General features: G+C 37.1%; 1 protein-coding gene across 1 annotated transcript in view; it reads right to left on the bottom strand.

The window, feature by feature from the left end:
• The window catches only part of LOC103087911 (serine/threonine-protein kinase MARK1-like), an 88974-nt gene that overhangs the window by 5245 nt on the left and 62919 nt on the right, over positions 1 to 20810 (bottom strand). The window contains exons 2-3 of the mRNA XM_007455393.1: positions 3769 to 3972; positions 2435 to 2507 (exon numbers count right to left, since the gene is read on the bottom strand). Coding sequence (XP_007455455.1) covers positions 2435 to 2507; positions 3769 to 3972 — 277 coding nt within the window. The remainder of the gene's footprint in view (positions 1 to 2434; positions 2508 to 3768; positions 3973 to 20810) is intronic.

Here is a 20810-nt window from a genome sequence, read left to right as displayed (position 1 = left end):
AAAAAAAAAAAAAAAAAAAAAAAAAAAAAAAAAACCACTAATATATGAGGTGGGAGTCATGCTCCAAAGAGGAAGAAGGAAATATAGCATGTGTATCAAATAGCTCTTAAACTATGAAAACTTATTAAACCGGATTCCATTAATTTAAAATATGTAATACAAATAATATGAGCATATTACGTGAAGAATGTTGAAGCCAAAGATGCTTAACAATTCCAAAGACCGAACTGTTTTTAAGAACTTTATATTTTAGAAGTTTGGAACAGTTGGGGTATCAAATTTAGATTACTTTTATCTGCCATTGATGTTGACAAAGGAAATTAATATTTCCTATAAATACGTTATACACAAAAGAGAGTAAAGGAGGGGAAGCAGCTTAAATTCAGACCAAGTCCAGAACAAGATTTAACCAAACACTTTTGGGTTGAGACGAGATTAAAATGAATCCTTACTGTAAATGTATGTGCTGTCATTATCTGTCTTTCAACAAGCACACCTAAGACATGGAGAGCCATTTTGCTATTTTTTACCTATAGGACTTGACTGTCAATGCTAAGGAAAAAAAAATGATTACTTTTAATTCCATTTTTTACATTTTCATTTTTTAGATATGACTGACTGGGAGATGCTCCCAGCATTCAATGCGTAAGGCCAAATGCTGAACGTTCTATAATGCACGAAAACTAAGCAAGCCTCGATCTGTTTTTTTTCCAAACCTTTCAACAAAAATCTATGAACACGAATCTATGAACACAAATAAAAATTATTTTGAAAACAACAAAATACACACAGTGTATTGGCTACATTTAGCAAATTTCAATCTTTCCTTTGCTTTTATTTTTACAGATAAAAGAAAACAAAATTGCCATCATTTTTTATACGCCTGTTTGGAAAAGCAACAATTTATCAGCAAGATTAGCAGAATTTATAATAGAAATTACATCAACAAGTATATTTTTTATCTGAATAACAGTCCACCTTCATGTCTGCATGTCCACATGTTTCAATAAGCGTGACTTTGGTTCTACAACCTTCTCTGGTCCCCCCTGGGAAAGACAGAGAGGGGGTCACATTACTGTGCCTCCAACGAGCACAACAGGCCTGGACTAGCTCTAAATGTCACTTAAAATCACTTAATTTCCCAGAGTAACCCACAGATTAGCCTAGGAAAAGTGACAAGGCTAGGTGGGCCATGGACTGGGCCACTGGGCTGGTATGCAGTCTGCATTGTAAAAGGATTCCCAGGAGAAGGGCAGGCAAAAATCTGCCCCACTGTGGCTCTAGTCCAGGAAAACACAGCATCTTTGGATAACTCGTCTGCCCAGGGAGGATGCCTTTTTATAAGGCATACCACTAAATCATGATTTAGAAAGATGAAAGATGGGTGCTAGAAGTTTCTCCCAAAAAACATCCAATAAAGTATAGTATCTTATACTCAGAGAGAAAAAAAATCCAGCAAACCTTTCATGTTCTCACAGATGAGAAATACTAATGCTATGAAAAATTATATTGGTTGTCAAATTTAAAAGGAATCTCAGTAAGTACAAAGACAGATCTCTAAGTAGAAATATATAAAATAAACTGAGTTATCTGGCACTGAGACAAGTGGAAAGTCTTGATATCACAGACCCCAATTTTTAATTTAATATTAAAATCACAGCAGGTGTAGTTAAACATACTATACTAAAATTTTCTTATAAAATTCTGTTTTAGAAATCCAGAGTTATTTACATCACACTTACATATGTGACCACGATCCCATTATATTCTAATAAAAATCATAATGTACTTTATATATATTATATATAAATATTATATAGTGAGCTATACACAAACATATATGACATAAATGTTAAAATATTTGCTTCATTTTTAAAGTACTAGTATGTGTATCTGAGAAAATTTTCCCACATAAATAACTAATGAAGCAACATGAAACAGCTTTACCAGGTCAATTCCCATCCTAACTGCCTTTTTTGGTCCCTCTCCTGCTTTATATTTTCACCCTTTGAAGAAAAATGGTCGTATCTTTCATTGTAGGTTAGTTGAAAGACTAGTTCTTGTGGAAGAAGGAAGAAAAGCAAGTGAAGCAATGGAAGGAAACCCACCTATGGACAACAGTATCTCAGGAGCTGATTTTTAACGAAGCGGAATCCTTACTACTTCAAAATATTTGATATGAAAAATTTTATTCTACTGAATTAAAAGACATAAGTTCCTCTGATATGGTACATGCATTTGAGTAGCAGATATTTTTCAAAGAAACACTTGATAAACATTTTAAAATATTATTCAATGTAAATATTATGTTTTATATCAAATCTTTTCTTCATATATTGATGAAATGTAGTATTGTACCTAACAGGAAGTTTAGAATAACTGACTTTACAGAGTATCATATATTAATTAATAAACTCGTATTCTAATTACTTACTATTAAAATAATTAAATACCTTTTGTAGACTGGTAGGGTTTAGCTGAGTTTTGTCTATTATTTTCACAGCAACCTAAAAAATAGAGAACCATTAAAATATATTTGAGAATACATATCTTAATGAATAAAATTTATAAGGAAAACATCTTTTGTTTCATCCCTAACTAGATATAATTTAGCTGATATATGGTGTTCACATAATTGGATGGTAAAGTTTTGATAATTAGGCAGCCTTAGAATATATTCTATTGACCCAAGTCTTTAACCTATTTGATTCTGAGTCAATGAAATTACACCTTTGTTAAAGTCATTCCACGTTTCCCCTTTTAAAGTAAAAATCATCTGTATCTTCATCTTTTACTCATGATCTTAATAAGTTACAATTATCAGAGGGGAGAGGCTTATAAACTTTTAGTAAGTTAAGTATTATGTGGGTAGAGAGATTGGACACCCTAACTTCCTTACAGCAAACTAACAACAGATTTAAATGTCCTCTAAGTCTCTGTCTAATACAGCCTGTGTCCCAACAGCTCCTGGGGTCAAAATGGACAGAGGACTAAATTTAACCGTATGTGACAATAATATTATGTATAGAACAAAATGGAAACTTAAAAACATTTTATGACAGATTTTTCATAATGTCCTAACTGGATCCAGTAAACACTATATAATATAGAGTGTTAGATGTTTAACTATTTTTAGTCTTTATTATATGTTATTAAATATATTATTATTTAAAAAACAAATTTTGCTATATAAATACATCTGATTTGAAACGCATGGGATTTTAGAAACCTGATTCTCTTATTATCTGAGAAAAACATCTGTATAACACTGGCTCAATGTGGTTTCTAAGTAGATAAAAATTAGTGGGTGACTTTCTACACATTTATACCTAATTTACCTCAAGCAGTAATTTAAAAAAAATTTTATTGAGGTAACAGTGGTTTATAACACTATATAAGTTTCACATGTACAACCTCATTTTCTGCTCCTATATTCACTGCAGCTTAAGCAGTAATTAAGAAGTTATCCTAGCCCTGTTCATGGGGTCAGGTAAAAATCAGAAATTTTTACAGAAGCCATATAATGAAAGACAGAAGTCTGAGAAAACCTCATCTGCAGCACATCTGATTTATGAGATGCTAATACATAAGGACAATTCTTCTGTGCCATGTATAGATAACTCTATCTACATACATTCCATTCACACATATCCCAGTGTTTACCATATTGCAACTGTTACTTATTCCCAGAATCAGCTGTAGGAAAGCTTTTGTAACTAGACTCTGGAGAGGTCTAAGTAAATATTAAAAGGAATCATGAAAACTTACCTCTCTACTAGTTAGAACATGTCTTGCCAATTTCACTTTGGCAAAATTTCCCTTCCCTATTGTTTTTTGTAAACGGTAATTTCCAATGTGAGGCTGTTCGTCTGTTGCTGACGTAATGGAGTTTCTACACCGAGGGATGTTCTGTCTGCTACTTGATTTGGTCGGCTGGATATGGGGTTCAGTATATCCATCCACAGACGTATGCTGAGAAAAAGGTTACAAGGTTTCACGGTTAATTAAACTACATGATAAAAGGATAGTTTAAAAAACTACAAACAATTTTCATCAGTAATTCATCTCCAATGAAAATAGATTGTACTACACAATTTTAAAACATTCTGAGCATTCTGTTCATAATTTCTACTTGACATTAGCTCCCTTTGCCAGTGGGAATATAACCATTTAAAATGAAATGTTCTGCATAGCTTTAGGTATATGCTTTTGATTTAAAACAAATACAACTGGTTAGATAGCCAGGAGCACCAAAGACCATTACTCCTGAAAGGGTGTTACCCCTGTGGGTTGAGAGGACAACACAATCCAAGACTGCTTCATTAAAATGGCAGAACGTCTTCAATGCCAAGGCAAACAACCTCCTGAGTACGGCTCTGTTTCTCTAAACCAGCCCAAGTACTTGTCAGGTTCACTCTTTCATTTGCTGGGCATATAACTTGGCCAGCTGACCCAGCAGCTTCCCACTGTAGGTACACCTCTAATCAATTCCTGCCCAGTCCCCTCACCACCTCACCATGCCCAAGCAGGAGCTATCTACAGCCCGGCCTGAATCCATTACCTAGCATCCACTGCATTCCTCTTCAGTGCCCTTCTCAAGGCAGAGATGTCACTTTGTCTCCTAGTCTCACGCTAGCCCACAATTGCATTGAGTAGCTGACTCTGTTCCCCTGCAGGCTCAGCACCTCAAGTCCCAGGTAAAGCTGCCTAAGGAACCCTGTTTCCCCAGCTCTGATTGTTCCTGCTCTTGTCCAGTTTTGTCTGCATTCTGACATAAATAAAATTTCTCACTCTTTTTGTGAAAACATAGAATGTAACATCTTTATCTAACTGGCATCTTAACAATAGCTGAAGATGAGTAGAACAAATTAGCAAAAGAAGGGGATAATTTTTATTTGCAAAGTAACTAATTCAGACATACACTGTCCCACCTACACCACCAAAAGCTTGTCTAAAAAATTCTGATCAGAAATTTCTTAAAGGCAACTTCGAAGACAGCTCCATTTACGAACCTTACGCAAAGCACGACTCACGGTCGTTTCTCTACTTGTTATTACTTCCTGAGTTTTTTAAAAACTCAGCTCAGGGTTAAAGGATTTTTTGTGTTTTACACACACTTGCAGCCTGCAGCCTCAGTCTGAGTTAGAGTCCTTCTGGTGTATTTCCACAGCAAACTGGACTTCCATGGATCTCAGCATCCATTCCACTGCACTGTCATTCCACATTCACTTCTTTGTCCCAGCCACCCTACCACGGGCAATCTGAGGGCAGGGACGTCTTCTTTTTACCTTTATATACTCACCACGTTGCAGAGTGCCAGATACATAGGAAAGATTCAATAAATCAATAGTTCTCAAAGTGTTGTCCCTGGACCACTACCATCAGCATCATCTGGGAACATGTTAGAAATGCAAATTCTCTGACCCTATTCCACACCTACTGAATAAGAAACTCTGGCAGTGGAATCCAGCAATCAGTGTTTTAACAAGTCCTCCAGGTGATTCTGATGCAGGCCAAAGTTTTGAAAACTACTGCAGTAAATAATGCAAGAAGGTGGTAACTACAAAGCTATTCATTGGCTCTCAGAGACTTTCCTATTATCCGAGCATAAATGAGAGATTTTAACTATAATCAATTTCTAACAGTTAACAGATTGCTACAGTATTTCCCACAAAAAATGCTTCTCTACCTGAACTTGTTCTGTAAGGACTGTGGATTTGTCTAACACTCAAATTTTAATCTCCTTCTCAACAAAGCTTTCTATGCCTTTTCATAAAGCAGAGTTGATTACCCCTCTCTTCTGCTGCTATCTTTATATCTAGTAAAATCTTGTTACTGAACTATCACACCACCTTTTAAGTCCTGTTCATGGTCTGTTTTCACTGTTAGACCTAAAGCTCCTTAAGCCCCAGAAGTTAATATGGTGTTAGGCACAAAAAAGACACTAAATACATACTAGCTAAGTTGAAGAAATTTAGGGTCCTTGTGCTCCTGACACCTATACTCAGAAGGACTTCTGAGGAATGATGATTCCTTGCTGCCCAGATCTTTGATGCATATAACAGCAGGATGAGTTAAAATACCTGAGTTGTAACCCAGCTCCCAATGCTGGTTGCAGAGTATATCCTCCAATAAACCAAACTATGACAGACTGAATTATTAGCTCCAAATTTTCGCAACCTTTGCCAGGTAACTTTCCAATGTTCTCCCACTGAGGACAGGGTATGGTTCTCACTCTTTGGGCATCCAGTCATGTGATTTGCTTTGGCCAACAGAGTGAGTTCAGAGTGGGGCTTCCCTGGTGGCGCAGTGGTTTAGGGTCCGCCTGCCGATGCAGGGGACACGGGTTCGTGCCCTGGTCTGGGAAGATCCCACGTGCCGCGGAGCGGCTGGGCCCGTGAGCCATGGTCGCTGAGCCTGCATGTCCAGAACCTGTGCTCCGCAACGGGAGAGGCCACAACAGTGAGATTATATATATATATATATATATATATATATGATTTCCTAACTTTCAACATTAAGCATGACAATTTTAAGAGCCAATCAACTTACACAGAATGCATTTATATGAGTCTTAAATTAGAAATTAAAATAGAATATATAGCACATGTTTTATATTATATAATTCTAATTAAAAAACACCCACCCAAACAAATATTCCTCCCCTCAAATCCTCATCTTTCCTTTGGACTGCCACGGCACCACTCAGGAGCAGAATCTTTCCTTGAAGAAACTTTGTGAAGGGTAATTTGGGATAACTGATCTCACCCCTTCCTGATCAATAGATTCTTTCTCAAATAGGAAACCTGGGAAAAATATTTAATTTTTAAATGTTTAATGTTCATGGGCTGAATTTATAGTGTTAAGAACTATCTCAGCCCTAAGGCTGACAGATATAAGAAATTATGTGAGCTCAATTATATAATATCTGTTAAGTTTTAGTCTGCATCTTTAGCGTAAAATACAAATTCAGATCTTGTATTTTCTTTCTTCAAGTTGTCCACTCAATCCAGTAGACAATGAACTCTTTCATTTTTCTGCAGCAGTGGCAGCGTGACCCTAAAGCTGGCCCTGAGTACATAGCATATTCAAAGTAATTATAGGTAATGGTTTCATTAGTTCTTCAAAGCTGCATCCCATGGATTACCAGACTTCAGTTCCTGAATAATACTAGAATTTTCCCTGCCTTCAATACCAACTGAAATGAAATAGCTACTCACTAGCCCTGCATCCTTGGGCAAGTTGTTTAACCTTTATGTGCCTGTTTCCTGATCTGTAAAAGGCAGCTAAAAATAAAGCTTACCCCATAGTCATTCTGAGGATCAGATAAAATAATTTCTGTAAAGGTGTAAATAGTATGTAATAAGAACCATGTAAGTGTTTGTTAATTAAAACTACACTAAACAAATAAACAAAAATACCCCATTTCCTAGACCAGAACACTAATCCCAAATTTCTGCTATTTCTCTGAGTGTTTGTGGCCTGCAACCACTTCTGGTACGAATATCAGTCAGGTTTCTTGTCTGTAAGCAACAGAAACCAACTCAGGCTAAGTCAAATAGAAAAGAAAGTGTTTGAAGTCTACTCGTAGACTGAAAAAATCCTGAAGCATGAAACTTATATTCTAGTGAAAGAAAACAAGACTATGCAAATAGCCAAAATAAAATAACTATACTTGGTAATAGGGGGCAAAAAGGAAATAAAATGAGATGATGTGACAGGAATGACTATGGAGGGAGCTGGGGTGAGTGATACCTAAGATAAGAGTATATGGAATAAATGATGTTTGAGCTGGACCTGAAAGATGAAAAGGAGCTAGATAAACAGGGGAAGAGCAATCCAGACAGTGAAATGAATAAACAGAAAAATCCCAAGGTGAGATCATACTTTGTAAATTCAAAGAAGAAACGTACCTAATAAAATCGTACATTATATGGGACATCTTTTCAAAGGGCTACATCTTGAAAATTCAGATGTCCAACTGAATACTATTGGAATTCAAACTGTTTAAGTTACAGATATAAAGCCCTGTACATTTGACCATACAGAGTCAGATTTAAAAGGCATAAGAAGGTGCAGCTTGCTTACTAATAGGTAATGAATGAATAAGTAAATGCATGAATGAATCAAATAACAAATAAATGATAAAAAAAGAAACCATTAAAGATAAGCCACATCTCTATCTCACAACCTAATTTCTTTCTAGGTAGTTCTTCTCTTTTGCCTGAATCAAACAACTGTTAAGATCAAAAGAAAATCTAGCTGGGACTAGGATTTCCATTTTCATAATTTTTGCCTAAATGAGAATGGCAATACCCTAGTTATCCAGAGGGAAAATGGTTAAAAAAAAAAAAAAAGCTATCAATTACTGAAGGGTTACTGTGTGCTAAGAGCTGTATTAGATGTTTTACATGCATTACCTCTTCTAATCTTCACAACGGCTCTGTCAAGAAGCATACCATGATGACCTGTTTTATTTATTTATTTAATTTATTTATTTTTGGCTGCGTTGGGTCTTTGTTGCTGCACGCAGGCTTTTCTCTAGTTGTGGCGAGCAGGGGCTACTCTTCGTTGTGGTGCATGGGCTTCTCATTGCGGTGGCTTCTCTTGTTGTGGAGCACGGGCCCTAGGCGCGTGGGCTTCAGTAGTTGTGGCACGCGGGCTCAGTTGCTCCATGGCATGTGGGATCTTCCTGGACCAGGGATCGAACCCTTGTCCCCTGCATTGGCAGGCGGGTTTCTAACCACTGTGCCACCAGGGAAGTCCCTGATGACCTGTTTTAGAGATAGGGAAAATAGTGGCTCAGAGAGGTTATGTACCATTAGACCCTGACCCTTCTAGTTAATGCCAGGTTCTACATAAATATCAATTAAAGTGCATATATGTGTATGTTGGGGTGGGTTGTGATCCTTGTGGAGCTTCTACCTCCATGTGCTCTTCTCTGGATAAAAAATTTCAAAAGCAAAAGCAAACAAAAAACTACTGGACATATTTTATGCTATTCCTAACACTGCTAGTGTAATGGTCATCTAGAAAGTTACCAACTCCCAGGAATATTGACCACACTAGTAACATATCAAAAAGAAAACTGGCATTCATTTCATTTAAACTACATAGTAGAGTTAGCCAAATAGCTGGAATTCTGAGGAAATAGAGATGGTTGTCCTATTTTTGAAAAATGAGATGGTTTATGCTCTAAGTGCAAGTAAAAGGAAAACTTTTTTTTTTTTTTATGCTGTACGCGGGCCTCTCACTGTTGTGGTGTCTCCCGTTGCGGAGCACAGGCTCTGGATGCGCAGGCTCAGCGGCCATGGCTCAAGGGCCCAGCCGCTCCACGGCACGTGGGATCTTCCCAGACCGGGGCACGAACCCGTGTCCCCTGCATCGGCAGGCGGACTCTCAACCACTGCGCCACCAGAGAAGCCCAAAGGAACTTTTTATTTTGGGTGCAGCTTTTTAATTGACTAAACTTTTCTGACTTTGTTGTTAAAACCGGAAAGTAGCCTGGAGATTACAAAGTTCAGGGCAAACTGAATGTGGCTTACAAAATCAAAGCACCTTAGAAGTCAATCAGCATCTAAACTTCCACAATTTTGCTCATTGTATTCATGCCATAGGTAAATATACCTTGAAATTAGGTCCCAATTTTAACTGCTAAACTCAGATCCTCCCACGAGGATGTATTACACTTAGGTATTTTCCTAGGCAAGGAAGATATTTTTCCACATGTTGCCTCACCTGCTTGGATAAGGTTTATTTCTTTTTATTATTTTCACTATCCATCAATGATTATCAAATCAGATATTAAAAAGGACAAGTACTACCTCTCCCCAGACACAGAATTAGCGACAAATGAGTAGGAAGCACTCTCCCACACGGCACTCACAATGGAGTTTGGGAATGCTGAGTCAACAGAAAGTCATCAAAGTAACTCCAAAGCCTCTGGCTTCATCTTATTTATTTATTTATTTTTTTGCTGTACGCGGGCCTCTCACTGTTGTGGCCTCTCCCGTTGCAGAGCACAGGCTCCGGATGCGCAGGCTCAGCGGCCATGGCTCACGGGCCCAGCCGCTCCGCGGCACGTGGGATCTTCCCGGACCGGGGCACGAACCCGTGTCCCTTGCATCGGCAAGTGGACTCTCAACCACTGTGCCACCAGGGAAGCCCCCATCTTATTTTTTAACTATATCTCCCATCTCACTACTCAGTGATTCGTTTACTCATTCAACCAACAAAAATTTACTTTGACCTACTATACGCATATCCTACAGTGCCAGAGAATTGAGAGAAATCTAAACATAAAAAGTCCCGGTCCTCATAAAGTTTACACTTTAGCAGAGGGAGAGGTTAAAAGGAAGAGAGAAGGGTAATACGTATGCAAACCAATAAAGAGATAAAATGCCAACCAGTGGTTCATGGTATAGAAAGAGAAAGCAGGGAGGGTAAGGAACTGGAAAGTAAGGGTGGTCATGGGTGGTCTCTGATGAGATGACATTTAAGAAGAGGCCTGAATGAAATCAATGAGTCTAGAAATCAACAGAGGTCTGGGCTGGAGATATTAATTTGCAAGTAATTCCTGGCAAAACTAAGCACTTCACATTCACCTTTCCCTTTGAAACATCTAAGTTGAAAAATAAAATTACATTTGTATGTTGTGTCTTCCCATGTGTGTGTGTACACATAAACACACTCCCCCAAAATCTACTCATCTTGATCCCTTGAACATTTTTTTCAAGTTGAGGATAGGTATTTTCCAACCATGAAGAAGGAGCAAACATGTACCAGAGGATAAGAAAACCTATTAATTTTCAAAATGGATTTAGATTTTCTCCTTTGTGAATGTCCTCTGGCCACACCTGAAAAGGCAATACTGACTGAGGGGGATACTAAAAAGAGAAAGAAAACAAACTCTCTCCAAATTATTGAACAGTGAATAAATATGGTTCATTATTCTCAGCTATGATTAGCATCATGGTTTTATTTTTATAAAACCATATCAATGTATTAAAGCTTACTCTAATATCAAAGTAAATCATGATCTTTTATAACAGCCATTGAATCTACTGGGTGACTGAATATTCAAATGTTCCTGAGAAGTCATATCATGTATTAGACCTGAAGTTAGGGATGCCATAGCTCACTTCCCAGGACTCTAGAACATGCTGCTTTTGCACACCACAACTACTCTTTGGTCAGCTGATAGCACCATTACAGGCCATGACAATTTAGAAACAATAACCAAATTTCTATTTCTCAAAGTCATTTTTTAAAAAGTAGGGAAATAATGCTTCCAATAATGGATGGATAGTTTGTATCTGACTAACCTATCAGCAGAAAAAATACAATCTCTAGACAAAATATTAAAAACAATTGTTTCGTGGCCTGGAAGAGCCACAAAAAGCAGGCAAAAACTGAAAGGAGACTGATCTTTGTAAAAAGGGAACCAAATAGGGTGAAATTTTTAGTTTCACAGTTTCTACCTGGGGGCAAACTCTGGTCCACCTATTCCTAGTGACTGAAATTTAAGCACAAAGCAACAGTCTTACTGGCTAAAGGAGTCAGAGGATGGAGCTGGGGGCTAAAAAAAATTGGAGAGTGAAAAAGGAAACTGGCAAAAATAAAGTCACAAAGAATAAAACTCTGAAATCTTTATATAAAATACAGGTTCTTTATTGAGCCCTAAACCAAATGTGAGCAAGAGAAACTCCAAGGAACATGTCAGAAGGAGACAGCTAGAAAGTTATGGAAATAACAAAGATTTGGCTGTTGCCCACCGTAGGGAAGGGAAGGCTAAATTTGAAGTCTGAGTTAAGCCAAATTAACTTCCTGCCAAATCAACACTTTTTAAAGGAAGATAACTAGATCCAGAGTCTCTGTATAGTATTATCAACAATGTCCAGTGTATAACCAAAACTTACTAGATACACAATGGAACAAAAGAATGAGACTGTTAAGAGAAACAGCAGTCAATAGAAATACACACCAAGATGTTCTAGAAGTTGGACTCAACAGGAAAGAACTTTAAAGCAGTTACGATACATACGTTTCTAAAAGTAAAGGAAGATATGACTGGAAAATTCAAACAGATGGAAAATATCAGCAGAGAAATGGAAACTACAGTAAAGAAGCAAATAGAAATTCTAGAACTGAAAGTACAATACCTAAAAAGAACAATTCACTGGAAAGGCTTACAGTAGACTACAAAGGAGAAAGGGTCAGTGAACTTGAAGACAAATGAATAAAAATTAGCCAGTCTGAAGAATTGAGAAGAATAATTAGCCAATCTAAAGAACTGAGAAGATTAAACAAAAATGAAGTGAGTGCCCCTATGATCTCTGGGTCAATATCACACAGACTAACACATTTGTAAATGGGGTACTAGAGAAAGAATACGAAGTAAATGAGGGAGAAAAACTTACTTGATGTAATACTGGTCATATAATTCACCCAAACTGTGAACTCCAAGCCAGATAAATTCAAAGAAAACCAAAAGTAGGTACATTACAGTCAAACTGCTAAAAACCATGTATAAAGGGGGAAAAAATCCCTAAAAGGAGTCAGAGAAAAACAACACAATACATACAAAGGAATGACAATACAAATGATAGTTCACTTCCTATTAGAAAAACCGGTGCTCAGGTGACAATGGAAGTTTTTAGATGTGCTGCAGAAAAAACAAATGCAACTCCATATCCTTTACCCAGTGAAAATATTCTTTAAAAAAAAGAAGGCAATTACTGTAAATCAACTATACTTCAATAAAAAATGTAATAAAATAAAGACATTTTTAGATGAACAAGAACTGAAAGAATGTGCTGCCAGAAGACATACGCTATACAAAATGCTAAGGATAATTTTTCCAGCCAAAGGGAAGTGACCATAGATGGTAAGCTGAATCTACAGAAAGGAAAAAAGAGCTCTGGAAATGATAAATATATGGGTAAATATAAAACAGCATGTATTTTTTCATCTCTTAATTTCTTTAAAAGACATAGGACTATTTAAAGCAAAAAAGTATAACATCATACTGTTAATTTTATAACATAAGCAGATGTAATATATGTGAAAACAAAAGAACAAAAGTCAGGGGAATTAAAAGATTCTTATAAGATTCTAACATTTTATCTGAACTGGTACAATACTACCCTATGTAGACTACAAAAATATATGGGTGCGTTCTGTAATCTCTAGAGCAACCACTGGGGGAAAATGCACTGGAAAAGATACAGAGGCATTGGTAAGTCAACAGAGGAATTAAAATAGAATACTAGAAAATATCTGATTAACTCAAAAGTAGACAAGAAAGAAAAAAAAGAGAGGAACACCACCAATGAAAACAAGAACAGATGTAACAAAAAAACCCAAAAGAGCAAAATTAAAGATATCAAACATCAAAAATTATATTTAATGTAAATAAAAATTTCAATTCAAAGAAAGGATTAAATGAATTTTTAAATTAAAAGACATACTTTAAGTATGAATATACAGATAGATTGAAAGTAAAATTATGGAAAAAGACATACTAATGCAAACAGTAAGCAAAAGAGAGCTAGAAAAGCTATAATAATATCAGACAAAATAAACTTCAATACAAGGAGTACTAACAAAATAAAGACACACATTTCATAACGATACAAGGGTCAATTCATTAGGAAGCTATAACAATCCTAAATATGTATGTGCCTAATAACCGAGTTTCAGTAAACAAAAACAGAAAAGGGAAAAAATACACAAATCCACAACTATGACTGGAGATTTTAACAACACTCTCAATAGTTTAAAGAATTTCACTCAAAACACAGTAAGGGTAAGGAAGATCTGAACACACTATTAATTTAAGGTAGGTTACAGATTTCTTGAAGCACACAGTTCACAAGACTCCATGTCAAGAACCCTCTTCCAGATCTTTAAAGCTCTACATATCAAATTAATTACCTTACTGGAAAACTGCACACAGATATTGACAACTTTGGCTTGTCAAAGAACAACTTAAAGAATATCTACATGTTGTACAAACGCATAACTGAAATGAAAATATCATTAATAATGATTAATGCCTATTTCATAAGGAACCCGGCAATAAATGAGTTTAATTGTCAGAAAAATTCTCTCAAATGGTATGCTTCCTTTAGTATGTTATCATATGATAATGCCTCCTTCATTCCCCAATTTCAGTGTTCAAGGTGAAATTTCTTTTTAAATAGTGCAGTGGTGAGTTGCACTTCAGTGAAAATAGTAGTTTTATGAGTGTCAAAAACTTACACAGCAGAAAAATAGAATACTTACTGAAAACGAAAGCCCTGTGGATTCTCTTCCCTGTGTTCCTACAGCACTTGATGGGCATACCTCATTAGCCAGACTTATCAGAAAAAAAGGCAGAAGACTCAAATCAACAGAATTAGAAAAGAAAAAGGAGAAGTAACAAATGACAGTGCAGAAGTACAAAGGATCATGAAAGACTACTACAAGCAACTATATGCCAATAAAATGGACAACCTGGAAGAAATGGACAAATTCTTAGAAAACTACAACCTTCCAAGACTGAACCAGGAAGAAATAGAAAATATAAACAGACCAATCACAAGCACTGAAATTGAGACTGAGATTTAAAATCTTCCAACAAACAAAAGCCCAGGACCAGATGGCTTCACAGGCGAATTCTATCAAACATTTAGATAAGAACTAACACCTATCATTCTCAAACTCTTCCAAAATACAGCAGAGGGAGGACCACTCCCAAATTCATTCTACGAGGCCACCATCACCCTGATCCCAAACCAGACAAAGATGTCACAAAGAAAGAAAACTACAGGCCAATATCACTGTTGAACATAGATGCAAAAATCCTCAACAAAATACTAGCAAACAGAATCCAACAGCACATTAAAAGGATCATACACCATGATCAAGTGGGGTTTATCCCAGGAATGCACGGATTCTTCAATATACGCAAATCAATCAATGTGATAAACCATATTAACAAACTGAAGGAGAAAAACCGTATGATCATCTCAACAAATGCAGAAAAAGCTTTGACAAAATTCAACACCGATTTATGATAAAAAAAAACCCTTCAGAAAGTAGGCATAGAGGGAACTTACCTCAACATACTAAAGGCCATCTATGACAAACCCACAGCCACTGTTCTCAATGGTGAAAAACTGAAACCATTTCCACTAAGATCAGGAACAAGACAAGGCTGTCCACTCTCAACACTATTATTCATAATAGTTTTGGAAGTTTTAGCCACAGCAGTCAGAGAAGAAAAACAAATAAAAGGAATCCAAATCAGAAAAGAAGAAGTAAAACTGTCACTGTTTGTAGATGACCTGAGAGTATACATAGAGAATCCTAAAGATGCTACCAGAAAACTACTAGAGCTAATCAATGAATTTGTTTCAGTAGTAGGATACAAAATTAACACACAAATCTCTTGCATTCCTGTACACTAATTATGAAAAATCTGAAAGAGAAATTAAGGAAACACTCCCATTTACCATTGCAACAAAAAGAATAAAATACCTAGGAATAAACCTACTTAAGGAGACAAAAGACCTGTATGCAGAAAACTACAAGACACTGATGAAAGATATTAAAGAGGATACATACAGATGGAGAGATATACTATGTCCTTGGATTGGAAGAATCAACGTCGTGTAAATGACTGTACTACGCAAAGCAATCTACAGATTCAATGCAATCCCTATCAAACTACCAACAGCATTTTTCACAGAACTAGAACAAAAATTTGCACAATTTGTATGCAAATACAAAAGACCCCAAATAGTCAAAACAATCTTGAGAAAGAAAAATGGAGCCGGAGTCATCAGGCTCACAGATTTCAGACTATACTACAAAGCTACAGTAATCAAGACAGTATGGTACTGGCATAAAAACATAAATACAGATCAATGGAACAGGATAGAAAGCCCAGAAATAAACCCATGCACATATGGTCACCTTATCTTTGATAAAGGAGACAAGAGTATACAGTAAAGAAAACACAGCCTCTTCAATAAGTGGTGCTGGGGGGCTTCCCTGGTGGCGCAGTGCTTGAGAGTCCGCCTGCCGTTGCAGGAGACGCGGGTTCGTGCCCCGTTTCGGGAGGATCCCACATGCCGCGGAGCGGCTGGGCCCGTGAGCCATGGCCGCTGAGCCTGCGCGTCCGGAGCCTGGGCTCCGCAAGTGGGAGAGGCCACAACAGTGAGAGGCCCGCATAACGCAAGAAAAAAAAAAAAAAACGTGGTGCTGGGAAAGCTGGACAGCTACATGTAAAAGAATGAAATTAGAACGCTCAGCAACACCATACACAAAAATAAACTCAAAATGGATTAAAGACCTAAATGTAAGGCCAGACACTATAAAACTCTTAGAGGAAAACATAGGCAGAACACTCTATGACATAAATCACAGCAAGATCCTTTTTGACCCACCTCCTAGAGGAATGGAAATAAAAATAAAAATAAACCAATGGGACCTAATGAAACTTAAAACGTTTTGCACAGCAAAGGAAACCATAAACAAGATGAAAAGACAACCCTCAGGATGGGAGAAGACATTTGTAAATGAAGCAACTGGCAAAGGATTAATCTCCAAAATATACAAGCAGCTCGTGCTGCTCCATATCAAAAAAACAAACAACCCAATCCAAAAATGGGCAGAAGACCTAAATAGACATTTCTCCAAAGAAGATATACAGATTGCCAACAAACACATGAAAGGATGCTGAACATCGCTAATCATTAGAGAAATGCAAATCAAAACTACAATGAGGTAACACCTCACACCAGTCAGAATGGCAATCATCAGAAAGTCTACAAACAATAAATGCTAGAGAGGGTGTGGAGACAAGGGAACCCTCTGGCACTGTTGGTGAGAATGTAAATTGATACAGCCACTATGGAGAACAGTATGGAGGTTCCTTACCATACGACCCAGCAATCCCACTACTGGGCACATACCCTGAGAAAACCATAATTCAAAAAGAGTCATGTACCACAGTGTTCATTGCAGCTCTATTTATAATAGCCAGGACATGGAAGCAACCTAAGTGTCCATTGACAGATGAATGGCTAAAGAAGATGTGACACATATGTACAATGGAATATTTCTCAGCCATAAAAAAAACGAGATTGAGTTATTTGTAGTGAGGTGGATGGACCTAGAGACTGTCATACAGAGTGAAGTAAGTCAGAAAGAGAAAAACAAATACCATATGCTAACACATATACATTGAATCTAAAAAAAAAAGAGGTTCTGAAGAACCTAGGGGCAGGATAGGAATAAAGACACAGACGTAGAGAATGGACTTGAGGACACGGGGAGGGGGAAGGGTAAGCTGGGACGAAGTGAGACAGTGGCATGGACATATATACACTACCAAATGGAAAACAGATAGCTAGTGAGAAGCAGCCGCATAGTACAGGCAGATCAGCTGAGTGCTTTGTGTCTATCTAGAGGGGTGGGATGGGGGGTGGGATAGGGAGGGTGGGAGGGAGAGGCAAGAGTGAGGAGATAAGGGGATATATATATATATATGTATAGCTGATTCTCTTTGTTATACAACAGAAACTAACAGCCCATTGTAAAGCAATTATACTCCAACAACGTTAAAAAAAATCAAAATAAATAAATAAGCTATGTTCGTTGTTTTTTTTTTTTTAAAGACATAATGCCATTGCACACTTAATAGACTACACTGTAGTGTAAACATAACTTTATATATAGTGGGAAACCAAAATCTTCATGTGCTCATTTTACTGCAGTGGTCTGGAACCAAACATCTCTGAGGTCTGCCTCTGCTATATAGAGATCCAAGAAACCTAAAGAAAATCTTCACCACTACCACTCAGTAACATTAAAGAATTATCATTATGGTCATTTCGGTATATGACCTAAGAAGGCAAAGTTAACTATACAAGAAAAATATTACAACTTAGCACTTCAATTTGAAAAACATAAGAGTAGCTGTGAGTGATAAGCCATATAAACATAAACAAGAACATCCCTTGAAACACTCAATATTATAGTAGTGCTAGATGGACCAGCAATGCTTTTTAAGAAGAAAAATGCAGTGAAAAGATTTATTTGTATCATCTTTCCACTGCTGACCTGAATATAAACCTAGAAAATGCATGTAAATTAATAAAGTATCTTTTGGAAGTACTACTTGCGCTCAACAAAGCTACAAGAGAGGAAACATCCTTAACAATCAATTACATTCTGAAAGAATCATTTGGTGAACTCTTAACTCATCCTTTCTTATTCAGCTTAGACATTACCTCCCAGGAAAAGCCATGCGTTGTATAGCTTCTATTCCACCCTCAACTAAGCTGGGTTCCATACCCATTTTTGGTCTTTTTATAGTTATTTCTAGCAATGTATTGTCCCAAATTTTAAAATTAATTTTTAGTAAATGATATATGCATATGGTAAAAAATGTCACCTCTAATAGGTTACTAACCAAAAATATCAGTCCCCTGTACCAGCCTTTAAAACGTCAAGCCTGCTCCCCCGTGCCTTTTTCTTTGTTTTTTTTCTTCTAAAATTGACTTAAATGTTTCTAAACAAAATGCTTTCATTGCTAATTCTTAGTTCATCAATCAGACTTTCTCTCAATTTCCTACTACTGTCAATTAGGATTAAGATCTTTTAGCCTCTCATATTCCTAATGTAATATGATTAAATTTTCAGTTAAAAAAGTATTGTCTACATGATTATGATTTGTAAATACTTACTCACTGGAAACCAAGTAGTATATTATGATGCTTCTATTAAACTTTCTTTTTTGGCAGCTTCCTTGTGGAGTAAATAACACATAATGAAATTCACCAAATTTAAGTATATGAGCTGTGACAAACATATAAAGTCATGAAACAGAACATCGATTAATATGTAAAACATTTCATCATGTCAAAAATCTCCCTGTGGGGCTTCCCTGGTGGCGCAGTGCTTGAGAGTCCGCCTGCCGATGCAGGAGACGCGGGTTCGTGCCCCGTTTCGGGAGGATCCCACGTGCCGCGGAGCGGCTGGGCCCGTGAGCCATGGCCGCTGAGCCTGCGCGTCCGGAGCCTGTGCTCCGCAAATGGGAGAGGCCACAACAGTGAGAGGCCCGCATAACGCAAGAAAAAAAAAAAAAAAAAAAAATCTCCCTGTGCCCCTTTGCTGTCAATGCCCTCCTCTCATTGATCTGCTTTCTGATACTATACTCTTGCATAGATAACACTATGCAGAATTTAACCTGTTATGTTCATTGCAATTACTGACATATTTGGACTTATTTCTGTATTTTGTTCTGTTTTTACTTTAAGTGTCTTGTCTTTATTTTTCTCTACATTCATTGGATTTTCTTTGTTTCTTTTTTTCTTCTCCAGTGATTTGGAAGCTCTACCTCCTGTGTCTATTCTACTGTTGATGAATTTTTTTAAATTTAGGGGTAAAAGTCAAGGTGCAGTGGGCCGGGGAAAAGGGGAAAGTGAGAAAATGGAGGCTACTAGGGCAGATTATGACCCTGAGAAGTCTCCCTGTGAATTAGAGGCGGAGTATGACAGCTGGGGAAGAAAGAGGGGTGTGGAATTGAAGAAGGTTACTGTTCATTTGCATATGTTGTTTTAAGATGGAGGAGACCTGAGCATGTTTAAATCCCCAGGGAAGGATCCTGTGGAGAGGGAGCTGCTGACGAGACAAGAGAGGGAAAAGATAAGTGAAGTTCCTGGGAAGGTGGACAGTGAGAAGATTCAGAGCACGCAGATGGAGAGATTGCCCTTATGCAGGAAGAAAGACATCTCTTCTCCTGTAACAAGTACAAAGGAAGAGAATTTAGATCTAGATGTAGAAAGGTGCATACATTTAATGGTAGGAAGCTGAGGGAGTTCTGATCTGATGGCTCTTATTTTCTCTGGGTGGTTGAAGGTAAGGTCACCTGTTAAGAGTGAAGAGAGGCCACAGAGGTTTGCAGAGAGTTAAAAAAAGATTTGAAATCTCTTTAGAAAAAGAAAAAACAAGTTACCAAAGAAACCTGCTGTTGGGTAGGGCTGCTGGGCAGTACTGACAGCCTAGTTGAGATCAGTGACCATGAATTTATTATGGCTCTAATCTGTCCTGTTGTGTCATTTTTCTTTTCAGCAACACTCAAATGCACACAGATTACCAAGGAAGCAGATAAATGAGTTCATCCTGGCCTGGAGTTTGTCAGATAAGTACCACCAAAGAGAAAGCGGCAAGGCAAGACAAGTTAGGCTATTGGCAAGTTACTGAGATGGTGGGTCATAAATCTAAGCTAGATAATGGAACACACAAAAAAATTGATGGATGGGGAGTAGAGGCCAATATACTGGAAGGCTCAGTGAGATCAGAGAATAATTACAGGAAGACTAGCTAAGAAAGCCACCAGATGGCCAAGTACCTGTAGTCAGAAATCCAAGTGATTAGACTGGTGATAACTGGAAGGACAATTACCAGATGCTACTAGTATAGAATGTTTTGTTAAAATCACCAAGAATTATTCTGCATATTTTTCAGATTTTTTTTTACCATGTGCCTATTCTATTTTTAAATGTTTTAAAGAACTGCATTAAACTTCATAGCCATATTATTAGAAATTATTTTTAATTATCTATTCTATAATTTTCACTGATTACATTATTCATGGTAGTTTCTTACATCCCTCCATTTCTTTTCCTTAGGTTCGCTTTTTCTAGTTTGTGAATTTTTTTCAGATAGGTGATACACTTTCTAAATCGTTGCAGCTAATTTTTCTTTATTTTTTTTTTTTTTTTTTTTTTTTTTGGGTTTTTCGGGCCTCCCCCTTT

Source organism: Lipotes vexillifer, unplaced genomic scaffold (assembly GCF_000442215.2).
Source record: "Lipotes vexillifer unplaced genomic scaffold, Lipotes_vexillifer_v1.1 scaffold403, whole genome shotgun sequence".
Lineage (NCBI taxonomy): Eukaryota > Metazoa > Chordata > Mammalia > Artiodactyla > Lipotidae > Lipotes > Lipotes vexillifer.
The sequence above is the reverse complement of the archived record's forward strand: the minus strand, read 5'-3'. Positions and strand labels throughout refer to the sequence as shown.